Source organism: Thalassophryne amazonica, chromosome 2, assembly GCF_902500255.1.
Source record: "Thalassophryne amazonica chromosome 2, fThaAma1.1, whole genome shotgun sequence".
Lineage (NCBI taxonomy): Eukaryota > Metazoa > Chordata > Actinopteri > Batrachoidiformes > Batrachoididae > Thalassophryne > Thalassophryne amazonica.
Window position 1 is genome coordinate 138,914,030 of NC_047104.1, and position 26,058 is coordinate 138,940,087.

At 40.7% G+C, this 26,058-nt stretch overlaps 2 protein-coding genes across 2 annotated transcripts in view; both read right to left on the minus strand.

Annotated features, from left to right (window-relative positions):
• Positions 1-9,531, minus strand: part of LOC117531392 (immunoglobulin-like domain-containing receptor 1) — a 35,247-nt gene extending 25,716 nt beyond the window's left edge. The window contains exons 1-3 of the mRNA XM_034194490.1: positions 9,299-9,531; positions 6,001-6,171; positions 3,248-3,397 (exon numbers count right to left, since the gene is read on the minus strand). Of these exons, the coding sequence (XP_034050381.1) occupies positions 3,248-3,397; positions 6,001-6,171; positions 9,299-9,347 (370 nt within the window). The 5' untranslated portion in view covers positions 9,348-9,531. The remainder of the gene's footprint in view (positions 1-3,247; positions 3,398-6,000; positions 6,172-9,298) is intronic.
• A 6,560-nt stretch (positions 9,532-16,091) lies between these two features.
• On the minus strand, positions 16,092-25,372 carry LOC117531403 (immunoglobulin-like domain-containing receptor 1). Its single transcript, XM_034194501.1, has 4 exons — positions 25,091-25,372; positions 22,733-22,903; positions 22,274-22,423; positions 16,092-17,594 (listed from the first exon to the last, which is right to left on the minus strand). The coding sequence occupies exons 1-4, from the start codon at positions 25,134-25,136 to the stop codon at positions 17,425-17,427; spliced, it is 537 nt and encodes a 178-aa protein (XP_034050392.1). The 5' UTR covers positions 25,137-25,372; the 3' UTR covers positions 16,092-17,424.
• Between the last annotated feature and the right edge of the window lie 686 nt (positions 25,373-26,058).

Here is a 26,058-nt window from a genome sequence, read left to right on the forward strand (position 1 = left end):
TCTAATCTTGATCCTGGTGTATTGAAAAATTATAGGCCAATATCAAATCTATCATTCTGCTCTAAAATTCTGGAAAAGGTGGTTTCACGGCAGCTTGTGGACTATCTTACTGAGAATGACCTTTTTGAGCCACTTCAGCCTGCTTTTAGAAAACATCACTCCACAGAAACAGCACTTATTAAAGTAGTTAATGATGTTCTGCGAGCAATGGACTCGGATACTACTACAGTATTGGTGTTGCTGGATCTCAGTGCTGTGTTTGACACCGTTGATCATCATATTCTACTTGATAGGCTAGAAAACTGTTTCGGGATTACTAGAACTACTCGTGTGGTTGACGTCTCATCTGTCTGGTTGTTCCCCTGTGTTTTTTGCAGCGACACTACCTCTAATGAAGTTTGGGGTTCCGCAGGGATCCGTTCTGGGTCCCCTGCTTTTTTCCCCTGTATATGCCACCCCTTGGGAACATTTTGTGGTGTTTTGGGGTTGCTTTTCATTGCTATGCTGATGACACTCAGTTGTATATGCCGATAGCTGCTGGAAATCCTGTCCACATAAAATCTTTACAGGACTGTCTCGCAGCAGTGAGACGTTGGATGTCTAACAACTTTCTACTTTTGAACTCTGATAAGACTGAGATGATGGTTCTTGGTCCAGCAAGACATCGGCATCAATTTGATCAGCTAGCGCTTAGCCTAGGTTCATGTGTTATATATCATACTGACAAAGTGAGGAACCTTGGGGTAATTTTTGATCCTACGTTGTCCTTTGATCTCCACATTAGGGACATTACAAGGACTGCTTTCTTTCATCTAAGAAATATAACAAAGATTCGTCCCATCTTGTCTATGGCTGATGCTGAGACTCTGATTCATGCTTTTGTTTCTTCTAGATTGGACTGTTGTAATGCTTTGTTTTCTGGGTTTACCACAGTCCAGCATCAGGGGTCTTCAACTGGTTCAAAATGCTGCTGCCAGACTTCTGACACGAAGCAGAAGGTTTGACCATATTACGCCAGTTCTGGCATCCCTTCACTGGCTTCCGGTCTCTTTGAGATCGAATTTTAAAGTATTACTATTGGCCTATAAAATTGTTCACGGACTGGCACCCTCCTATCTGGCCGGCCTAGTTGAGTCCTATGTGCCGGCTAGGGCTCTGCGTTCACAGGGTGCAGGACTATTGTGTGTCCCGAGGGTGAAGAAAAAGTCAGCGGGTTACAGAGCTTTTTATCACCGTGCCCCAGCTCTGTGGAATGATCTGCCTGCGCTGATACGACAGTCGGACTCTGTGGAGACTTTTAAAGCCAGGCTCAAGACACATTTGTTCTCCCTGTTTTATCATTAGTATTTTATATGATTGTGTGTCTTTTTTATTCATTTTATTTATTTTATTTCTTTTATGTTTTTATGGTTAAATTTTTTTTTATTGTGTTTTAATCTTATTTCATTTTATTCTGCTTTTAAATGTTTGTGAAGTGCCTTGAGGTGATTACTCGTGATTTGTCACTATATAAATTAATAAATTCTAAATTATTATTATTATAAATTATAATTGCATTTTTCCAAGGAAACTTCAGGAATTCAGGAGTTACAGCAAAAATGAGCAATTAGTAGTGCTACAGGTGATTAAAGAATAACCTAATTAATTACAAGGCTTGCAATTAGTCTGAATTAATCCTAGGATTTTTTTTAAATGTCACCCCTCAAACCAGAAAAAAACCCCACATATACAGGCTCTCAGAAACATAGAAATTCACTCTTGAAAACAATTATAGAAATATTTTAAGATGCAGTCTATGAACCATCATAATAATAATGAGCATGATTATTGCTGCACTCCAAAATGTGGTTGAAGATGGTACAGTGTGTGATGTAGCAATTTCACTTTCCATATAAAGGTTTTTTTTGTGATTTTGGAATACAGCTGTATTCCTGAGCTATTGAGAAAGTGTGTGTGTGTGTGGGGGGGGGGGGGGGGGGGGGGTGAGGATATGACGAGATAGGCTATTTGTTACATGTCACAGAGGTGCTAAACAAGCTGAGTCAGTCAATTTCTGTTTAAATCAAGAGAATATCTATGAAAACACTGTGTGACTTTAGAGATGTTGAACATTAAATAACAAACGTGAAATGTAACGGATTTACAAAATACTGATTTTGCACAATAAGACCCCTTTAATAATTATCTTGTTGGATAGAAGACCATTTCATTTGAAAATCTGTCCACTGCCGAATAAAATCTGGATGAAAAACATTCCCCACACATGCATTACACAAGGTCAAAGGTAACCTCTGGTAATTTCAAAACCTCATGCATTAGCACACGCACATATTCCTGAAGACTGCGTTAAAAGGAAAAGAAAATATTTATTGTGGAATTCACCCAGATAAAAATGAGCAGTAATTTTCTTTTCTTTTTGTATCATTTTTTTCCCTTTGTTTTAAACAGTCCACAAATTATCTCCGTCTGTTTACTCTGAAGTCACGTTTAATCTCAAGAGATTTTGCAAGATTTCCTGTCTGACCTGGGAATGTTCATGTGTGAAATCTGTTTGTTTGTGGTGTGTTGACTTCACCGTGTAGCTGAACACTACACTCTATGACCAAACCTGTCAGATCTATGATTTTTTTTTAATCTCCATGTGTGTGGTCGCTCAGGTTTTGGAAACCTACAGATAATTTTAAAATCCTGCCGCCTGAACCAGGCATTAACAGCACTATGTCATCCACAAAGAGACATGGCACCATCACCGGCGGTGACCTGATCACAGGTGTATTGAGATGAGATATACTTTATTGATCTCACAATGGAGAAATTATGTTTATACTCCAGTTACCTATTAGTCCACAATTATTACTTGTTTACCATAATAATGGCACACATCAGAATTAAAGACAGCACATACACATTTGACATTGTTTATGTGCACTAAGTTTGAAGAAGTCCGTTAACCGAACTGAGGCAAGTGGGTGAAGGCCACGCAGCAACCCTGAGATGCGCCGCCGTATTGTTCTGCTCGGACTTTACCTGACTACATATGCAAGCCTGTCACGTTACATAGATGTCAGAATGACGTCTTAAACCTGCTTTTCAGTTCAGTTCAATTTTGCTGCTGAGAAGCAAGAATGACTGTCACTAAAAAATTACTTCACTGATGTTTTTAAACACTAGATTTAATGATAATGTCCATGAACAGTATTGTACGAGTCCACACTTGTACAGGTGCAACGTGTTGGTACAAACTCACTGTTTTGGATGGATATCTTGCGCTCTCTGTAGTCTACACCAAGTATAGGCTCACTGTTTCCTTTCCTTTGGATCACTATACGCACGGTTCGCCGACTATCCGGGCAGTCATTCGATGGGTCCTGTCCCAACTGTAGTGCTGACTGGTACGCTGTAAAAATAAATAAATAAATAAATAAAAATCATGCTATATTTTCATTAAAACAACAAATACAGTTTCAGTAAGACAATGTTTTACCTATGGGCCAGGTGCAGCCTCTGAACCAGTACTTTGAGACAGAGATCTACAACATAAGCTCTCTAAAGTTCACGCAGAACTTAAGAGACATTGTAAAATTAAAATCATATCTAGAAACAAAGGACAAAGTAAACTAGAATTATATACGCCACATACTAAATATTTGGACATTTATTTGTGCTTTTGTAGCTATTAAGCATTAGTTAAAACCAAATGGAACACGAGTTCAGTCATCATAAATTTGGGGAGATACTAAATTTAAGCTCAGTTCTGCTGGAAACACGTGGGACACGTCAGCCGAGACTTCATGTTCTCATTTTACGACTCTTTTCCAATGCACAATGAAGCTGTGGGAACTGGGGAAGCAACCCCCCCCCCCCCCCCCCCCCAAATGATTTGTGCATGTGCCGTGTGCATGAGCTACCGAACGCAGTACAAATGTACGTGGAACGCACAGTACCTGGACAGCTACCAGATTGCAGTAAGAAGCCCCCGTCACACATAGCAAGAATGTGCAGGAACCAGGCTGACATGACAAATATTGGCATCATCGGACGCAGTCGGGAGGGAAAGAGGCGTGGTCAGAAGTGTCAGAACGCAGCCAGCCTACCTCGTCAACACCTGCACGATGGCATCCAAAGCGTATGTAGACAACAGGTAGATGAGACAGACTGCCATCAGACGGCCATAAAAGGCGGTGAAGACTGCCCAATGTCCAAATGTCTGGATGGCAAACACGGGACTGGAGTGGAAGGGAGTGCTGTGCTCCTCCCTTTGCACAGTCCCTGCCGGTACTGGACACTGGAGTACAACCAATGTATGGACCGGACTCACACCATATGTGTCCAAGTGTTCATAACAGCTGAATGAGCCACTAAGCATGCGCACGCCCCACGGGTGCTGAAATGATCACTCAGCTGTGTGTGTGTTCATAATGGCTGCTTGAGCCACTAAGCGTACTACTGGACACCTTTGCTGAAAGTTTGCAGCAGTCACACCATGCGTCAGACGCAGCCCTTCCAGTGAACTTTAATTTCTGTGCACCGTGATGTCAGTTGGATTATCAGATGGGATTTAATTTTGCCATGGTTATTTGCAGCATACAGCAGCCAGGTGAGAAGCTTTTCACCACAGGCTGTGGTTTGGATCCTGTGTGCTCTGCACTGTCCTGGTTCTGTGCTGGAGGTGAGTTTCATGTTTAATAATGTTGTCGTGGCCTGGCGATACAGTTCCACGTCACACCTCCTACAGAGTTTAGATGGTGATCAAGTAATAATATGTATATTACAGCGGTGAGATCCGTTCAGCTCTGACACGTGCAATGACACATTACTGCACATGAGACCACAGAGAGGTGCAGCGGCACACAGTGCTTTTGGTTTGATTATGCACTGTTCACATTCACTGTACATGATGAACGTGTGCCACATACATGTTATTACATATCAACATTTCCTTTGCCCTCCCTGGCCGGGGTCCGGGGGAGGTGGACATCCATGGCACAACATGCCGACAGGCTTTGGTGTGACTGATCGATCTCAGAGCTCAATCAACCACAATCAGATTGTTTCAGATGCTGTTATGATGCTGTCAGAATATGTAGATTGTGATCAGATGACACAAAAACTGCACATACACCACCGTCAGCTATGCGTTCCATCTCGATGGTGCCAAGAGTGTTTTGAACATTTGCAACACACTCGGTACAGCCAAGCAAATGGGACCAAATATGTAGACTACCGTCCGTTGGTCTTTAGACTGCACCTCAATACTTCCCGATTGTGGCCGGATGTGTCATTCTGACGCCTCAATCGGCGTATGTGTGATGAGGGTATTAGAATGCAGTCAGACTGCGGTCAGACGGCACATCGACAGTGGTTCCACCTTGACTATGCCACGACTATTTTGAACACGTGCAAAACATTAAGAGGCGGCCACATGACTGGTTAGACTGCTCAGAGAATGCTGTCCGATGTTTTCAAATGCACCTTGACACCTTCCGAATGTGGGTCAAATTTTCCTCCAGACGCGATTCAGGCTCATTCGGCCTCTTGTGTGATAGGGGCATCACGGACAGTCATTCAGTATTGGAGGACTGTCTATTCTACGCAGACTCACTGTACTGTTCCACACATTTATCTTTGTATGACTTGATGCACCCAGTGCCAAGGAATATGTAGCATCAGCCTTCCTTGTTTATTTGTCAATGAAATAACACACAGCAACATATGTCCAATTAGTTTTGATCCCTTAAACTAAAAGGGATCACACACGAACACTTAAAAACGTAATTCTTGTAAAGCTCACCAAACATACATATACGGTAATTATGTTTAAATTAAAGCTGACAGTCTGCACTATGGTATCACGTGTTATTTGATTTCATCTCAAATATGCTGCAATCAGGTTATCATTTTACTGGCAGTTGAAATGGAGTTAACATCGTAAGGTCATCTGAAAGGCATAATGAGGCGTCTTCCTGCATTACTCTCTCTCTGCTGTGCACTGCTTCTTACATGTGGAGTAGTACTCCAGAACCGGGTCCTTGCAGAACGACTTGTATCTCCAGGTGAGCAGGACATCTTGGAGGTTTGCAGAGGTAGTGTAGTCACAACGGAGGATCACAGAAGCAAACAGGGTTGTGCTGCGCTCCTGCTGTGGAACGATCACTTGAATGCACACAAGCACTGAGGTGCGACAGAAAGCACAGCCGTTAAAATACATAAAACTATCATATGAAAGATTCAAGGATGTTAAAGAATTGTACATATGGAAATAAAATGGAGCCCACTCAACTCACCAAATATGACTAATAACCCGTGTTGTCACAGTTACTTTGAAAAGCTACTTTATACAGTTACTTCGTTAGTAGCTGCCGGCAACTTGTAATCTAGTAATCTAACTTGGTTACTCTTAACATTGAGTACTCAGAAAAGTAACTGTTACTTTTCAAGAGATAAATCCAAGCCCTTAAATGTGTGAAGTTCCTTTGAAATCCATATGGCAGTTTAGGACGAGCTGCCCTTACAAAGTCAATGTGATGTAGTCTCATCTTATCTTCAACTGCTTATCTGGGAATGGGATGCGGGGGCAACAGCTCCAGCAGGGGACCCCAAACTTACCTTTCCCTTGCCACATTGACCACCTCTGACTGGGGGATCCCGAGGCATTCCCAGGCCAGTGTGGAGATATAATCTCTCCACCTAGTCCTGGATCTTCCCCATGGTTTCCTCCCAGATGGACGTGCCTGGAGCACCTCCCTAGGGAGGCGCCCAGGAAGCATCCTTACTAGATGTCCGAACCACCTCAGCTGGCTCCTTTCAACGCGAAGGAGCAGCAGATTTACTCTGAGGCCCCCACAGATGACCAAACTTTGCACCCCATCTCTAAGGGAGACACCAGGCAACCTCCTGAGGAAACCAATTTCGGCTGCTTGTATCTGCGATCTAGTTCTTTCAGTCATGACCCAACACTCATGACTATAGGTGAGAGTAGGAACAAAGATTGACCAGTAGATTGAGAGCTTTGTGATACAGTATGATACATTAATTAGACACATAACTGCAATTACTGCTCATTGAAGGCATTTGACCATAATTATTTCCCTTCATTGTCATCTTTATATGGCGTGGCAGCATTGCGTGAAATTTCATTAAAATGCACTTCCCCAAAAAAAGAAAAAACATTTCAGTGTCATATCATCATAAGTAACTGTTACTTTTCTGAGTACTCAATCAAAAGGTGCCTGTGGGCTTTCTGTGTGGAGTTTGAATGTTCTCGTGTTTGTGTGGGTTCCCTCCAGGTGCTCCGGATTCCAACCACAATCAAAAAGCATGCAGGTTAGGTGAAGTGAAAACTTTAAATTGTCCGTAGGGGTGCATGTGTTTGTTTCTCTATATGTGGCCCTGCGACAGACTGGCATCCTGTCCAGGATAGACCCCGCCTCACGCCATGTGACTGATGGGATGGGCTCCAGCCCCCCATGACCTTTAATAGGAGTGAAGATGAGTGAGTGAGTCTCACTCAGTGTATTATTTCAGTTTCCTTATGGTCTAGTGTTACAACAAAGGCAAACAAAAAGTCACAGTACATTGTAATATCAAATGACAATACCTGTAGAGTCACGTTTCTTACGCATTATGAGATGTATCGAATCGGCACTCAAGTATCATGATGTGTATCTTATCAAGAGATAAATCCAAGCCCTTAAATGTGTGAAGTTCCTTTGAAATCCATATGGCAGTTTAGGACAAGCTGCCCTTGCAAAGTCAATGTGATGTAGTCTCATCTTATCTTCAACTGCTTATCTGGGATTGGGACGCGGGGGCAACAGCTCCAGCAGGGGACCCCAAACTTACCTTTCCCTTGCCGCATTGACCACCTCTGACTGGGGGATCCCAAGGCATTCCCAGGCCAGTGTGGAGATATAATCTCTCCACCTAGTCCTGGATCTTCCCCATGTTTTCCTCCCAGATGGACGTGCCTGGAGCACCTCCATAGGGAGGCGCCCAGGAAGCATCCTTACCAGATGTCCGAACCACCTCAGCTGGCTCCTTTCAACGCGAAGGAGCAGCGGATTTACTCCGAGACCCCACAGATGAACAAACTTCGCACCCTATCTCTAAGGGAGACACCAGGCACCCTCCTGAGGAAACCAATTTCGGCTGCTTGTATCTGCGATCTAGTTCTGTCAGTCATGACCCAACACTCATGACTATAGGTGAGAGTAGGAACAAAGATTGACCAGTAGATTGAGAGCTTTGTGATACAGTATGATACATTAATTAGACACATAAGTGCAATTACTGCTCATTGAAGGTGTTTGACCATAATTATTTCCCTTCATTGTCATCTTTATATGGCGTGGCAGCATTGCGTGAAATTTCATTAAAATGCACTTCCCCCAAAAAAAGAAAAAACCTTTCAGTGTCATATCATCATAAACTATTTAAACACCAAATTTCAATTGCCTCCCCTTGAAGACACTGGAACAGAATTATTTTCCTTCATGTACCTCTTCATATGGTGTGACACCATTATGTCAAGTTTCGGTTTGAGAGGAGTTGCGCTTACGAGACTCCGGGACAAACAGACAGACGGGGTGATTCCTGTCGCACTCTGAAAATAACAAATAAGACTGTTTGTCTGTTAGTGCTGTGAGAGGGAACACTCCGCTACTGGTATTTTTATGTTTTCCATCCACAGACTGAGGACAAAATTAGGAAATTTTGATTATGTTAAGGAAGAATACATTGGAGAAAATGACGGAAACAAAGTATGTGTGAGTGTGTGTGTGTGTGAGTGTGTGTGTGTGTGTGTGTGTGTGTGTTACATAAACAAGGAATTCACTCCACAGTAGAAGAACCAGAAAAACAGGTGGCACAGACAAAGGTACATACAACAAATGACTTACTGTGAAACTGCCTACCACACAGCCAAACGGAGAAGTGAAACTTGTGTTATAGTTAAAAATGAATATAATAATGACAATAATAATAATAATTCTGAAGCTTACATTAAACTAAACTGGAAGCAGTTCTGTCACAATTTAAAGGTAATATTTAATTGAGACGTGTAAAGTGGCCCTAAAGATGATGGATCAATAAGTACTGACAGAACTGACCTGCTGAAGGAAATAAAAAAATAAAAAAAATAAAATAAAGATCTGCCAGTCAAATGAATCAGTCACGTGACTGATACTTCATGCTCCACTGCCAGAGAAACGTCACTTATTTATCAAAGACTTAGCATTAAAAAAAAAAACCCGAAAAGAAACAACACAGACATAGTAAACCATGAATAAATGTAAATTACCTTTTAGCAGCGATAAGAATAAAAGAATGGCAGCAGGTGTTCTCGTCATGATGGCGTCAGAACGCTGAGACTGAGCTCAAATAAACCGGTAAATTAACAACAAAAAGAGTGTGAGGAAACCAACTGAAATAAAAGTACTATTTTCTAACTTTAAGCTAATATTAAAGTAATCATTGTGCCGCCCCGTGTGTTGGATGTTCAGAGTAAAACACCTGACGCTGTCTGCGCGCACCTCTAGCCACGCCCCAAAACAGGTGTGTGCGCGTGATATCAGGTTGCCAGGTATGTATGTGTTGATTGATTTTTTTATTCGTATAAAATGCAAACATGCGTAAGATATTACAGTATAAAAATGTATTAAATAAACATGGATACTATTGTCTAGTTGGGACATTTTGCAAAATAAAAAGTGTTTAACCCTGTTTTTAAATAAGGACTTTGAATCACAGTGTCTAATTTGACTGGTAGACTGTTAAAAAAGTTTAGCACAAGTGTACATAAAACCGGAAGCACCAAAGGATTTAACATGGGGAATGAGAGGTGTTCCGGGTATGTCCCATCAGGAGGAGGCCCCGGGGAAGACCCAGGAAACGCTGGAGGGACTACGTCTCTCGGCTGGCTTGGGAACACCTTGGGGTTCCCCCGGAGGAGCTGGGGGAGGTGTGTGTGTGGATTGGGAGGTCTGGGCGGCTTTGCTTGAGCTGCTGCCCCCGCGACCCGACTCCGGATAAAGTGGAAGAAAATGGATGGATGGATGGATATTTATGATGTTAAACATATGATTAAGTTTTAACTGTTGAACTCTGAGTTCCACTGGCAACATATCGACCTGTCTGAATTGGTCCTGGACCTATATGGGTCCGAGAATGAGCAGAGAGGAGAAAACGTATAATTTTGTTCTGCATAATCTGTACCCTCCCCTGGCTATGCTTGGACAGGCCATCATACCAAGCAGAACTGGCATAATTTATATGACACTGTATTAGGGTGACGTAAGAAGTTGTTTTGTATGTTGATTCAAATCTTTGGATTAAATCTTGTCTATGTAAGAACTTTAATTTTGCAATGGATTTGCTGAACACTTTATCAGATATCAAATCACCAGATAGGGTCTGTTCTAAGTCCAGACCAATGTACTTTACACAGGATTTACTAACAATTTTATTGCCAGCACATGATATGTCAACAGCGTCATTTACCCGGAGTCGTTTTTTTTTTTGTTTTTTTTTTTTGGGATCCAAACAGGATCGATTCAGTTTTACCAAGATGGAGAGACAGTTTTTTTGTCAATTAACCACTCTCTAACCGACTCAAGTTCATAGGACAGGGTTTGCTGAATAGGTGCTGCATTTTTGCCAGTTACTAATAAAGCAGAGTCATCAGCGTACAACAACTGTTTGAGGCGAACTGTAGAAATCCGCCAAAATAAGGCAGTGGCAGGAAGCTGGTGATTTACATAACACAATAACCAAAGTATAATCTGTGTTGTAATAAGATAAACGTACTGTTGTTGGTTTTATTACATCCACCAAGGACACAATAAAATCATCGGCATTTGTTTATTTGTCTGTCTGTTAGCAGGATTACGTCAAAACTACTGCACAGATTTTTATGAAATTTTCACGAAAGATAGATATTAGACCACAGAACACTCCATTAAATTTTGAAGGTGATCCGGATCCGGATCTGGATCCGGATTCTGACTCACGTTTTCACTTTATATAGGCTTTGAAGGATTATGTAAAAACAAAATTTTCAAATTTTCACCACACATTGGTGTTAGGCCTTGGAAGACTCCATTCAATTTTGAAGGTGATATGGATACGGATCCAGATTGTGGATCAGGATTTCACTTTGTAGACTTTTAAGGATTACGTCAAAACTACTGCACCGATTTTGACCAAATTTTTACTAATAGATTTTAGGCCATGGAAGACTCCATTAAATGACTTCACTGAACATTTTAGCAGGAAAAGCATTTAAGAAAAACAAGACAGTTTTATCATTAAATATTATTGAACTAGTAACACAAGAAGTAATGCGTCTCCAGTAAAACTCAATCAGCGACCATAAAATCCAGCATTAATCTTCGCAAATCAATCAGACACAACAGGCTTATTCTCTAAATCTTAATCCAGAATCCAGATCCAGATCACCTCCAAAATTGAATTGTGTCACTTTCTTTGTTTCAACATATGATGAAACAGAAAAATGCTCAAAGCCCAAAGTGTAGGAATAAATATCTAATTTTGCTGATAAATTATATCCAATTGCACTTGAAGCCAAAGAATATCTAAGACTAAAGCCTTGTGAAATGTTTAGTAATTTTTAATTTTCTTTCTTAAAAAAAAAAAAAAAAAGCCCAAAAGTCAGACAGATCAGAAAGACAGTTTTCTTCTTTTTTGGATAAAATTTAAAATTACACACAGGACATATGTGAACAATAACAGTTACACTGTGTTACAACCCCTGGCAAAAATTATGGAATCACCGGCCTCGGAGGATGTTCATTCAGTTGTTTAATTTTGTAGAAAAAAAGCAGATCACAGACATGACACAAAACTAAAGTCATTTCAAATTGCAACTTTCTGGCTTTAAGAAACACTATAAGAAATCAGGAAAAAAAAATTGTGGCAGTCAGTAACGGTTACTTTTTTAGACCAAGCAGAGAGGAAAAAAATTATGGAATCATGAAAAACAAAAGAACGCTCCAACACATCACTAGTATTTTGTTGCACCACTTCTGGCTTTTATAACAGCTTGCAGTCTCTGAGGCATGGACTTAATGAGTGACAAACAGTACTCTTCATCAATCTGGCTCTAACTTTCTCTGATTGCTGTTGCCAGATCAGCTTTGCAGGTTGGAGCCTTGTCATGGACCATTTTCTTCAACTTCCACCAAAGATTTTCAATTGAATTAAGATCCGGACTATTTGCAGGCCATGACACTGACCCTATGTGTCTTTTTGCAAGGAATGTTTTCACAAGTTTTGCTCTATGGCAAGATGCATTATCATCTTGAAAAATGATTTCATCATCCCCAAACATCCTTTCAATTGATGGGATAAGAAAAGTGTCTAAAATATCAACGTAAACTTGTGCTTTTATTGATGATGTAATGACAGCCATCTCCCCAGTGCCTTTACCTGACATGCAGCCCCATATCATCAATGACTGTGGAAATTTCCATGTTCTCTTCAGGCAGTCATCTTTATAAATCTCATTGGAACGGCACCAAACAAACGTTCCAGCATCATCACCTTGCCCAATGCAGATTCGAGATTCATCGCTGAATATGACTTTCATCCAGTCATCCACAGTCCATGATTGCTTTTCCTTAGCCCATTGTAACCTTGTTTTTTTCTGTTTAGGTGTTAATGATGGCTTTCGTTTAGCTTTTCTGTATGTAAATCCCATTTCATTTAGGCAGTTTCTTACAGTTCGGTCACAGACGTTGACTCCAGTTTCCTCCCATTCGTTCCTCATTTGTTTTGTTGTGCATTTTCGATTTTTGAGACATATTGCTTTAAGTTTTCTATCTTGACGCGTTGATGTCTTCCTTGGTCTACCAGTATGTTTGCCTTTAACAACCTTCCCATGTTGTTTGTATTTGGTCCAGAGTTTAGACACAGCTAACTGTGAACAACCAACATCTTATGTTATGTTTTTAAATGTCTCGGCCATTGTCTGATGTATTGTGTGGTGTACTGTGCTTTTATGTTGTGAAGCACCTTGTGGCTCTTGTCTGTGAAAGGTGCTATATAAATAAAATTTACTTACTTCTTACTTACTTATCTTTTGCAAGATTGCGTGATGATTTACCCTCTTTTAAGAGTTTGATAATCCTCTCCTTTGTTTTAATTGACATCTCTCGTGTTGGAGCCATGATTCATGTCAGTCCACTTGGTGCAACAGCTCTCCAAGGTGTGATCACTCCTTTTTAGATGCAGACTAATGAGCAGATCTGATTTGATGCAGGTGTTAGTTTTGGGGATGAAAATTTACAGGGTGATTCCATAATTTATTCCTCAGAACTGAGTGAGTCCATATTTTTTCCCTCTGCTTGGTCTAAAAAAGTAACCGTTACTGACTGCCACAATTTTTTTTCTTGATTTCTTATAGTGTTTCTTAAAGCCAGAAAGTTGCCATTTGAAATGACTTTAGTTTTGTGTCATGTCTGTGATCTGCTTTTTTCTACAAATTAAACAACTGAATGAACATCCTCCGAGGACGCTGATTCCATAATTATTGCCAGAGAGAGAGAGAGAGAGAGAGAGAGAGAGGAGAGAGAGAGAGGAGAGAGAGGAGAGAGAGAGAGAGAGAGAGAGTGTCCCTCTCCTGTCTAAATGGCACCTTGGAATTGAGACAAACTTAGTACACATATACTTTGTCATACAGAGACTGACATAGGCTGTTGAGCACTTTAATAGTAGTAGTAGTAGTAGTTAGTAGTAGTCACTCAGAAATCCTGCCTCTCATGATTATTCATAGATGTCATGATGTAATCAAGTTGCTGAGATCTGTTGTCGAATGTACCTGTCAATAAATACTGTCATTTCTTTAGTCAACTCATATCGATTATATGCATCACATAAACACCTTTGGACACCATGGACTTCAGTATGTGCACTGTAGCTCATCAATATAAGGGCTGTACTTCTGTGTAAACTCTCTTGCAATGAAAACACATGATTACTCCAGTAAACAAGAGATCAAAAAAAAAAAAAAAAAAAGGCTCCCGCTGGTGAAACTCCTGCGTCGGGGAAAAAAAAGCTTTAACATTAGAAGAAAAGATGAAAGTACCGCCGCAATATACACCCCTTGGGCAAAATTGCAGAATTTTGGGATTACCTTTCATTGCTATGCTGATGATATTCAGTTATACATGCCAATAACTCCTGGTAATCTCATCCTCATTGCATCAGTGAAAAGCTGGATGTCTAGCAATTTCCTCCTTTTAAACCCTGACAAGACTGAAATGATGGTTCTTGGTCCAGTGAGACATCAGCATCAGTTTGACCAGTTAATGCTCAGCCTATAGGTCATACATCACACTGACAAAGTGAGGAACCTTGGGGTAATTTTTGATCCTACATTGTCCTTTGACCTCCACGTTAGAAATATTCTTAGGACTGCTTTCTTCCACCTGCGAAATATAGTGAAGATTCGTCCCATCATGTCGATGACTATGATTCATGCGTTTGCTTCTTCCAGATTGGACTTTGGACTGTTTTATTTGCAGTCCAGCATCAGGGCTCTCCAATTGGTTCAAAATGCTGATGCCAGACTTTTGACAGGAAGCAGAAGGTTTGACCACATTACACCCATTTTGGCATCTCTTCTCTGGCTTCCTGTCCCAGTGAGATCAGATTTTAAGGTTCTGCTATTAACGTATAAAATTGTTCACAGACTGGCACCTCCCTACTTAGCTGACCTGCTTAAACCCTACATACTGGCCTGGGCTCTGCGTTCTCAGGGTGTAGGACTACTTTGTGTCCCTAGGGTGAATAAAAAGTCTGCGGGTCACAGAGGTTTCTCTTATCGTGCCCCTGTTCTGTGCAATGATCTCCCTGCATCAATAAAACAGTCAGATTCTGTAGAGACTTTCAAGTCCAGACTTAAAGACTTAAGACACCTCAATCTAAAGTCTGGGGCTTTTAGTGAAGCTTCAGGCTTGTGGCCGGTGATAACCTTAGTATTTCTTTTGTTTTTGTTGTTGCTTAATGCTGACAAATTATTCCTTATTATTTGTAGTCTTCCTGATTCGTTTTTTTTTTTTACCTCTCTGTTTGAGGTGCGGCTCCATCCAGAAGTGGGAGTAGGTGTCTTCTTCTGCAAGCCTTACATTCTGGACACCAGCATGGACTCCCAAAATTTCCTCTATATTTGAATTATCAAGTTTGTTGCCGAGGGTCACACCGTTGAGTCTGGTCTGCTTGAGGTTTCTTCCTCAAATCATCAGAGGGAGTTTTTCCTTACCACTGTCGCCTGTGTGCTTGCCCTAGGGGTTGGTAAGGTTAGACCTTACTTGTGTGAAGTGCCTTGAGGCAGCTTTGCTGTGATTTGGTGCTGTATAAATGAAACAAATTAAACTGAAAGTCATTTTTTGGAATGAGAAAGGAGAAGGTTCCTGAAATTTAGCTGTTGGTTTCAGTGTTGGTAAAACGCAGATCAACAACATTCATACAAATGCTGAAGATGTACTACAGACAGAATCTCTTGCATCATGTCCTGATGGTAATGGATGAAGTTTTCAAGACATCTGATGTTGCCAGGCAAGTTAAAGATTTATCTGCTTAACAATTTTGTGGACTGATCTTGTTTTTATATAATTTTTGTGACTTTAAAGGATCCAATTGTTCTACTGTGATGTTTTGAACTGAGATTGAGTGGAAGACATGGTTTGTCTCTGACTGTAGTCAATATATCTGTGATGTTTTTCACCATACACCATGCTTGTAGCAATACAGTATGTTATCGGGTACTGTGCTGTACACATGCTGGATTTTGTCTCCCCTTCAACAAAAGCCTCCCATCTGATGTGGCTACTTTTAGTCTGCAGTACAGGCGGCCTTAATAGAGAGGGACACTGTATGAGTATATAGTACATTTTCGGTGGCATTTGTTGCTGGTTTCTTGTCAAGTTTCTGCCAAAATAAGACCCAGATGTGACTGATGGAGGGAACATCTGCCTAAGACTTGACTTCCTTTTGACCGTTTGAAGAAAATCAAATTAAATTCTATATTTCTATCAAAATTCTGAGCTGTACACACACACACATACACACACACGCGCGCACATAATCATTTTAATACGGACAGTTTATTCTGTCCTTTCACAATTATATAGTAACACAGGTTGACATTGTCATGACTATGATTATACAGTGCTAACTGGAACAGCTTGTACAAATCATTCAGGAGACAAGAGTCTTTTCCTGTCATATGCACAGTGAAAACATTGTGTTGCATCATACAATGAAATTCTTACTTTAGTCGTCTTTTGGTCGTTTGGCACACTATCAATTAAGAAGTTAAAATCAATCAAAACACACAAAATATCAAATAGTATACACTAAAAAGAAACAAACATCAACACAAACAACAATATGTATGAGACACTTAGAGCCCATTCCAATGATTACTACGAACAAACAGCACGATCAAAAAAGGCATCTTTCTTGAACCTTGTGTCACTTCCAGAGTAACATGACAACCAATGAACATCACATAACCACGTGACTAGTGTCTGCCCAATAACACAAGTGTTTGTTAGCCCAACAACCGGCCCGGCTATGAATTGAGTCGGATACTGGCTTCCATTTTGGAGTGAGATTTCCCACTCCTAAACGACCAATAGGAGAGCAGCGCTCGCACCACATCAACGTGAGGCAGACGCATGGGCTGACGTCAGCATCTCGGCTGCCAACCAATCACAGACTAGGAGAGAGAGGCCAGTGTCTGGCCCAGTTCAGGGCCGGTTGTCGAGCTAACCCTAACCTCACCTTAACCTAACCCTAATCATGACCTAAACTGGTTCTTGTGTTATAAATTGAAAAAAATGTGTGTTGTGTCTGAAATCAAATGCCATCGATTAAGACATGAAAATTATAATATAAATTAAAGCTGCTTTGTCTATAACCACAGTAACCACAACAGAACTAGAAAGTTGTTACGTTCAGTAGATTGCAGCTTTAAGTAGGAGGAAACGTGAGGAGTGACACCTCAACGTTGTTCTGCGATGTGTCCACATCCTAAAAAAAAAATCACATTTGGTGAGATGCAGTGGTCATGTGACACTCTATGGAAACATGATACATAATGGGAATGTTTCTCTTTACCACAACACTGTCCCATTGCATGATGGGAACTGACACACCTCCAGACACAATATGTTTTATGTTGATTAAAGCAATAATAATATTTTGAGGGCCTGTTTGATAAAGTATTTCAATGGGCCTTTATTTGAAATTCCCTTTTTAATTTTTTTTTTCAGTGATTAACAGTAGGATCATTTATTTAGTCCAGAATCGATCAGAAAATAAGCAAAAGTCATCCATGACAGACACCTTTAAATTGGTCGCTTTGTCTAAGCAGTAGTCTGTAATTCACTGTAGTACGTATAATTATAGTTGTCTTATCTGTAGTTTTTCTGTGGTTGCACTTTGTTCCTCAGGTTTGACGAAGAGTTTGACTTTTTTGTCGTTGTCTCCGGTGAAATCTCCAGCTGCATCCACAGAGCAGAAGTACACTCCAGCATCCAACAGCTTGACCTCACTCATCACCAAGTCTGCCTCTGTACAAACATCCAGACACATCCAGGGTTATTTTTTACAGACACTAGTTGAGACACATACAGTGCATCCGGCTTCATTTTTTAATAAATTTAAATTAAAAAAACAAACCCTGTGCTGCCAGTTTTGTTCCAATTTGCAATTTCATCTGTTGATTTTTATTTTTCTGCACACTTTCAACAAAACAGGATTAAATTCAGTCTTGTAAAATCTCTTTTTAAAACTTTTATTAACACAGTTCCTCCTTGAGTATAGATCCTTTAAATTTCTTTCACTTGCATATTAAATAAATTACCTTAAATTACTTAAACACATTTTGATCTTAAAGGAGTGTTAATGCTATGTCACTGTCACTAGCATACAAAATGGGACACTAAATACATTTTGTGTGTGTGTGCATGTGTGTGTTTTGTATATCAGTCGCTCATATCAGACATCAGACTGATGTTCATAAATCAGTGTTTGAGAAAAAAGTGAAAATCCAATATGACAGCTAGGTAGGGGTCAATGAAGAATGACACAGGGTCAAAATTTAAAAATGCTGCAGTCATATTGAAAGCTATACCAAATTATGTGTCTGATCACAAAGATTCCCAAAAAGGTATAGTTTGGACTATCTATGATAGGGATGGGTATCGAGAACCGGTTCCTTTCGGGTACTCGTTAAGAAATGATTCGATCCACCGACATCAATAAGCTTTGTGCTTAACGATTCTGTTATCGGTCCTTCAGAGTGGCCGTTGTTTTGGCGGGTGTTTGTCAGGAAAATGATCATTTCTCTACATTGATTACAGACCCTGCAGCGGGTCCTTAATCAACTTTTCTGCAGCGCGGCTTTGCTTTGAACCTTGAACCAATCGAAGCGTGGTTCGCAAATTGAAGCAATGCTTTGGTCGATTGCTTCGTTTATTTCTTTCGCTTAATTTCCCCCCGCTAAACCCTAAAGAACATACATCTGTGAGTATTATTTACCTTTTCTATGTTAAACCGACCTGTTATGGTCTTCTGAAACAGTTGATTAACTTAAAACACGGTGAGCGATGCTAATGCGTTAGCATGTCTATGGCATTTCAATGTTAAAAGTAGCATTTAGCAATTGCAGCCGTCATCACGTTCGGGTGCATTTGTTTTCAAATTGTAATATTCCTTAATTTATTTTTGCTCTATATTAATAATCTAATTATTATTAATTACAATTTTTGAGAAAGAGACAAAAGAACCTGAATAGAAACAACAGAAAATATATAATAGCAACTAAAATAAATAAATACATACAGAAATATACTCAACAAAAATATAAACGCAACCACTTTTGGTTTTGCTCCAATTTTGTATGAGATGAACTCAAGATCTAAAACTTTTTCCACATACCAATATCACCATTTCCCTCAAATATTGTTCACAAACCAGTCGAATCTGTGATAGTGAGCACTCTCCTTTGCTGAGATAATCCATCCCACCTCACAGGTGTGCCATATCAAGATGCTGATTAGACACCATGATTAGTGCACAGGTGTGCCTTAGACTGCCCACAATAAAGGCCACTCTGAAAGGTGCAGTTTTGTTTTCTTGGGGGGGGGGATACCAGTCAGTATCTGGTGTGACCACCATTTGCCTCATGCAGTGTGCAACACATCTCCTTCGCATCATCCGTGAAGAGAACACCTCTCCAACGTGCCCAAAGCCAGCGAATGTGAGAATTTGCCCACTCAAGTCGGTTTACGATGACAACTGGAGTCAGGTCGCGACCCGATGAGACGACAAGGCATGCAGATGAGCTTCCCTGAGACGGTTTCTGACAGTTTGTGCAGAAATTCTTTGGTTATGGCAACCGATTGTTTCAGCAGCTGTCGACCGTGGATGGTCTAGACGATCTTGAGGTGAACATGCTGGATGTGGAGGGTCCTGGGTGGTGTGGTACACTGGGTCTGCGGTTGTGAGGCTGGTTGGTATGTACTGCCAATCTCTCTGAAACGCCTTTGGAGACGGCTTATGGTTAGAGAAATGAACATTCACTACACGAGCAACAGCTCTGGTTGACATTCCTGCCTGTCAGCATGCCAATTGCACGCTCCCTCAAATCTTGGACCTCTGTGGCATTGTGCTGTGTGATAAAACTGCACCTTTCAGAGTGGCCTTTATTGTGGGCAGTCTAAGGCACACCTGTGCACTAATCATGGTGTCTAATCAGCATCTTGGTATCGGCACACCTGTGAGGTGGGATGGATTATCTCAGCAAAGGAGAAGTGCTCACTATCACAGATTTAGACTGGTTTTGTGAACAATATTTGAGGGAAAATGGTGATAGTTGTGTATTGGAAAAAGTTTTAGATCTTTGAGTTATCTCATACAAAATGGGAGCAAAACCAAAAGTGTTTGCATTTATATTTTTGTTGAGTAAGTAGAAGCAAGACTGAGTACAGTGGTGTGAATGGGAGGGAGCCCAGTGGAATAGTGCAGTTACAAGGAGTAGAAGTGGTGAAAGTAGATGAGTTTAAATATTTGGGGTCAACTGTTCAAAGTAATGGAGAGTGTGGTAGAGAGGTAAAGACAGCGAGTGCAGGCAGGGTGGAGTGGGTGGAGAAAGGTGGCAGGAGTGATTTATGACCGAAGATATCATTAAGAGTGAAGGGGAAAAGTTTAACAAGACAGTAGTGAGACCAGCTATGTTGTACGGTTTTAGATACGGTGGCACTAAAAAAGACAGGAGGCAGAGCTGAAGATGTTGCGATTCTCTTTGGGAGTGACAAGAATGACAAGATTAGGAATGAAACATATCAGAGGGACAGCTCAGCTGGGACGGTTTGGAGACAAAGTCAGAGAGGCGAGATTGAGATGGTTTGGACATGTGCAGAGTAGGGACCCAGGGTATATAGGGAGAAGGATACTGAGGATGGAGCCACCAGGCAGGAGGAGAAGAGGGAGACCAAAGAGGAGGTTCATGGATGTGCTGAGAGAGGACATGCAGGTGGTTGGTGTGACAGAGGAAGATACAGAGGACAGGGTGAGATGGAAACGATTGATCTGCTGTGGCGACCCCTAACGGGAACAGCCGAAAGACAAAGAAGAAGATACAGAAATAAGTGTTTCCTGTGAACACCTAGTGACTCTCACACCTCCATTTCATCCCTGTCTTATTTAAGTTTAATGACAGTTTGTTTCGGTCAACCATATTTTCAGTTTGTTAATTTCTTTAGTGATTTCCTCCAGAACTATCTGCCAAGCTAGAAAACTGCTGAATCCTAGTAAGAGCAGAATACTACTGGAATGAGTCTGAATAAGGAAAGTTGTATTTTTTTTCTCACCTAAATGGATTAAGCACTCACTCCAGTTTGTCTGGAATAGTCCCAGATTGCATTCAGAGCTTCTAGAATTCAAACATTTTCGTGCAGGTGGTGTTGGTGCGTAATTTTGGGTTTCAGCTTTTTTTGTTTTTTCACCACTTTCATCCTGAATATGAGTTGTGATTCCTTTTGTGCAGATTAAAGTTACTAACTGGGACTCCGTCTTGTTGCGAGAAAGAAACGAGAATCATCCTCCGTTCTGTTCACACAGCTCCAAACGCTGCGCGGCTCTCTGACAAGTCAAGATAGAACGATAGAATTCAGTCTGAATTAATAACTTCAAAGCGAAACACAGTTTTGTTATTTTTATTTATGTCAGAGATCAAGGATACAGTGACTAATTTCATATTTATTTACTTTAAGACTCAAGGAAATACATAGAAAACCTGTAAAGCCTACTTTTAGTACAAAATTCATGAGGTATCAATAAGGGATCGATAAGGAATCGGATCGCTAAGCAGAATCGATAATGGCATCAATATCGATAAAACCTTATCAATACCCATCCCTATCTATGACTGAATGTTATGGAGTTATGGGGTAAAAACAACAAGAATGGTACGAAAGGTCAGTTTCAGTTTGCACAGGAGTCAAAAGTTAAAGCTGCTCCAATTTTGCTAGGAAGTGGTGCAAAATATTGGTTGAACTAATAGGATTAATAAATGGAATAGCTTTGACTGTGTTGAATGCTTGGTTTGCAGAGTAAATGTCAAACAATGTTGACGTACATTGGATTCTATGGCATATGACGTATGTTACCCTGTAACGTGATAACTAAGCATGACACATGGTGCAAACTATTCCTTTTTAAACCCCTATTAACCAATAATTTGCATCACATTTTACAAAAATTGGAGCAGCTTTAACTTTTGACCCCTGTGCAAACTGAAACTGACCTTTGTCACTATTTTTGCTGTTTTTACCCCATAACTCCAGAACATTCAGTCATAGATAGTCCAAACTATACCTTTTTGGAATAGTTTATGATCAGACAAATAATGTGGTATACCTTTCAATATGATTGGAGCATTTTTAAATTTTGACCCCTGTGTAATTCTTTATTGACCCCTACCTGGCCACCATATTGGATTTTCAAGTGGCCGGCACTTTTTTCTCAAACACTGATTTATGAAGAACATTCATGCCAAATCTGATGCTTGTATGACCAAGTGAACAATTCTAGCCAAAAGTCATACTTATCTGCTCCACTATTTAGTTGCTTTTCATTTCCCTCATGTTTTTTTTTTCTTAGCAAGGAACCTTTTTTTTTTGTTGTAATTTCACACTTAGAAACCCAACTGTGTTGTATGAGGTCATATGTGTTTGCATGAACTCACTGTTTTCAATGGTAAACTTGCGGCCAAAGTAGTTTTTACCCAGCACAGGCTTATTCCTTCCAATCTTTTGGATGACAGGGTGCACTGTCCTCTCACTGTCTGGACAGTCATTGAATCGGTCCTCTCCAAGATATAAGCCTATCTCCTCCACTGCAAAACCAGGCACAACATTCTTTGATTAATACAGTGCTTTAGTTTCATTTACATATTTGTAGCTCCTTCTCTTTTTGCCTAGTTTGTATATTTTGGACTTAAAACCATGCATGAAATGTGTATCGCCGTTAATCTCTAATAGAATAGTGGAATTGTGATTTAATACAATGGAAGAGTTCATTTTAAAATTCTGTTGCGTGTTAAAAGATATGGAATTACAACTACAAATTTTGGAATTGAACCAGAGCTTGTCACAGTGCAGATTTTGAGGAATATAACAATATTTTGTTGTGTGTTGTTTCTTACATATTAAGTTATTCTCCAGAACAGTAGGCTTGCAGAAGGATTTGTACCTCCAGGTAACGATAACATCGTTAATATTAGCGGATGTGGTGTAATCACATCGGAGGGTCACAGAGGACAATGGCACAATGGTGTAGGTTTGCTGTGGGACCTTCACCTCAATACACATCAACACTATGGAGACATGGAAAACAGAACATTATATGTGTACACAGCTTTAAGATATAGTATGTCTACCGTGTTCTTGGAAGAGGACCCGATTGTTGTGAAAGTGTAAGAGCACGGACCCACAACAGGGGGCGCAAATGAACGGACAATGGATAAAGCCAAATACAACACTTTACTGTTGTGAAATTGCACAACAACAACAACAGATTACAATATGAACTCCATATACACAGTGTTATGTGGGCAGGCTCGAAGATAGGAGACGTCAGTCCAAGTCGAACCGGAACCACACGATTTCCACCGCCACCGAACCCCGGGAATACTGGAGCCGCCAAGTCCCGAACTCCCAGGTGGCCACTGCCTACACGTGTCGGACCTGGTACTGCTGGCGAGGAGCAAACACAGTTAGAAGTGGGTGCGTGTGCACCCAGCAACACGTATGGTGGGAAATCACCTCCACCTCTCGTCGAAAAAAGGAACAGAGTAAATGCTGTCCAAGTCACACAAGCAACAGTTATTCCAAAATACAGTCAGCTGAGAATTTACCTCTTCGTAGAGCGATATCTCGGCAATGAGGTGGAGATGCCGTCTTGCTGATATACCACTGAAGATCAGATGATCGATGACAGCTGTCGTCGGTGATAAGTGACAGCTGTCACCCCGGCTACTCCTGTGAGGCGGCAGCGCCCTCTGGTGCCTGGAGCCCGCACTCCAGGCAGGGCGCCCTCTGGTGGTGGTGGGCCAGCAGTACCTCCTCTTCAGCGGCCCACACAACACCGATCTTCTATTGATCCTACCTTAGACCCCCATCACACATAGCAAGAATGTGCAGGAATCAAGCAGAATCAGCCAGAATGGGAAAAAACAAACATCAGAAGGATATCAAACCCACTAACTGCCAAAATTTGACTGACTTTGACCTCCAGGAACAGGAACAGAGAGGTTGGGAATGAGAGGATCAGTAAACCAGTACTGATCAGTATGTCTGGTATTTATATTGCGTATTTATATTGCAAACTGTTTTTCCTTTTTTACTTTCACGTTTGATGCTCTGTGTGCTTCTTACCCTGTGTGCTGCTATACAATTGTGCTGGAACCTCAATTTCCCTGAGGGAGGCTTCCCAAGGGATCAATAATGTTCTATCTAATATAATCTAATCTAATCACCAGATGACCTAGCCCACTTATTCCCTCACCCATTCTAGCTCTGCCCCCTCCCTTCAGCCCTCTCACAGCCCCTCCCCTCTATCACTACACTTCTTTTTCACAGTCTACTGAGGTCCAACCTAAACCACACAGACTTTTACACTGGCCTCTCTACAGTAATTTGGTTCTGTTGGGAAAACACAACAGACTGGCGTTTTATCTCAAAGAGCAAATCAGACATGAATGTGAAAGGGGCAGGGCAGGTCACCTGGAAGTCAAAGCCATCGATCAAATTTTGACAGTGTTTTTTTTTTTTAATCTCTCTTTGCATTGACGTGAGGGTCTGGGGCCATTATTTCAGATCTGACTTGCCATTTGGAGATATGCATTGCTAAAGTTAAGTCAGAAGCTCATGGAATGAATGAATGTGTTTGATTCAATGACAGATTTCATTTCAGGTGGCAGAACCAGAACCAGGTGGGACAGTCAAAAGTTCATGCAGGAAATAAGTCACTGTGAAAATACCAACCAAATATTAAAAAAATTATAATTTAGATATCATAATTTGCCCCATCCACATTCATTAGTAGTGTCTGCAAAATGTGATGAGAATTGTTTAGGAAGAATGTCTTCAGCTGTATATAAATTCATATACCTGACAGGTGCATTTGTACCTTCACAACATGGCAGCAGATTTGACATGTTAAAAGTATGTTTGGTATAACAACTGAATATTTTAATTATTCCTGTCAGCATAAACGAGCCTGCAGTCTACATTACGATGGAAATTATGTAAATAGGTTTGTTGTTTAGAAATACAGACGTAATAATTTTACCACAAAAATTACATTTTTTTGAAAAGATGACTTCTGTATGTTATAAACCACTGCTTGAGTCAAGTAGCATGTTGTAGGAACCTGAAAGCAAAAGGGGTTCGTCAAAGAAACAGCTCATCTGACTGGTCTCTCCAGTTCAGTCATTAAATAGAAACTATAGCAGCTTATTTAAAAATATTTGATCGGCTATAAGTTAAGAATTGTAAATTACCTTTTAGCAGCGAGAAGAAGACAATCGTAACAGGTGCTGTCCACATGGTGCTGTGATGAAGCTCAAACAAAAATCTGGGTCCAAATAAACAGTCAGGAATTAGGTGGAATCTTAGTTATTCGTTATTTTCCTGTAGACAATGTTTGCGCTTAGTCGTCTGTAGTCACATCCTAAAACAGAGGCGTGGCCACAGAATTCCTTCTGTCATTACAAGGAACAGGCGGAACAGAACAAGTACAAAAACAATTCATTGGCAGGAAGACCTGCTGTTCATTCACATAATAAATATAAAAGATCTATCTATCTATCTGCCTAACTATATGATTTACCAGTACTAGTTAGTATGTAAATGGGTTTCATCAGTGAGGTATTCCTTTAGGGGTCTTTCAATTTCTCTAGTAGTTTTAGAGGCCTGCGAGAGGAACACAGAGGCAGTGATGTCACCGCGACAGTGTAAACATTGGTGCCTCAGCCCCTTCGCTGAGGTTTTTCTGGTTTGACACACCCCGATGAACCATCTGTCATCTCTCCAAATCTACGATGCTGGTAACAGTAACACAAATTCATCATGTTGACCCAACAGATTTACACTTAGATCACTTAGCAAAATTGTTTGTGGCTTGGTTAAAACATTTTACTTGGGTGGAAATACTTTAGATTTTCTGTACACTGAGCAAGTTACAGTATTTTTTTGAGCGTGTGTGTGTGTGTGTGTATATATATATATATATATATATACACAAGGTCTGTGAGAAAAGTAACGGACCTTTTTATTTTTTTCAAAAACTATATGGATTTGATTCATATGTTTTTGTGTCAGCCAAGCTCGATCCTTCGTGCGCATGCGTGAGTTGTTCCACGCCTGTTGGTTGCGTCATTCGCCTGTGAGCATGCCTTGTGGGAGGAGTGGTCCAGCCCCCTCGTCAGATTTTCATTGTCAGGAAATGGCGGAATGATTTGGGCTTTTT

Excerpts from the sequence above, each read along its gene's own strand:
- LOC117531403 (XM_034194501.1), bottom strand. The coding sequence starts at position 25,136 with ATGTGGACAGCACCTGTTACGATTGTCTTCTTCTCGCTGCTAAAAG. Across the intron at positions 22,424-22,732 it reads TCTGGAGAATAACTTAATAT|TGGAGGAGATAGGCTTATAT; the intron begins GTAAGAAACAAC and ends CTGGTTTTGCAG. Across the intron at positions 17,595-22,273 it reads CAAGTTTACCATTGAAAACA|AGGCAGACTTGGTGATGAGT; the intron begins GTGAGTTCATGC and ends ATGTTTGTACAG.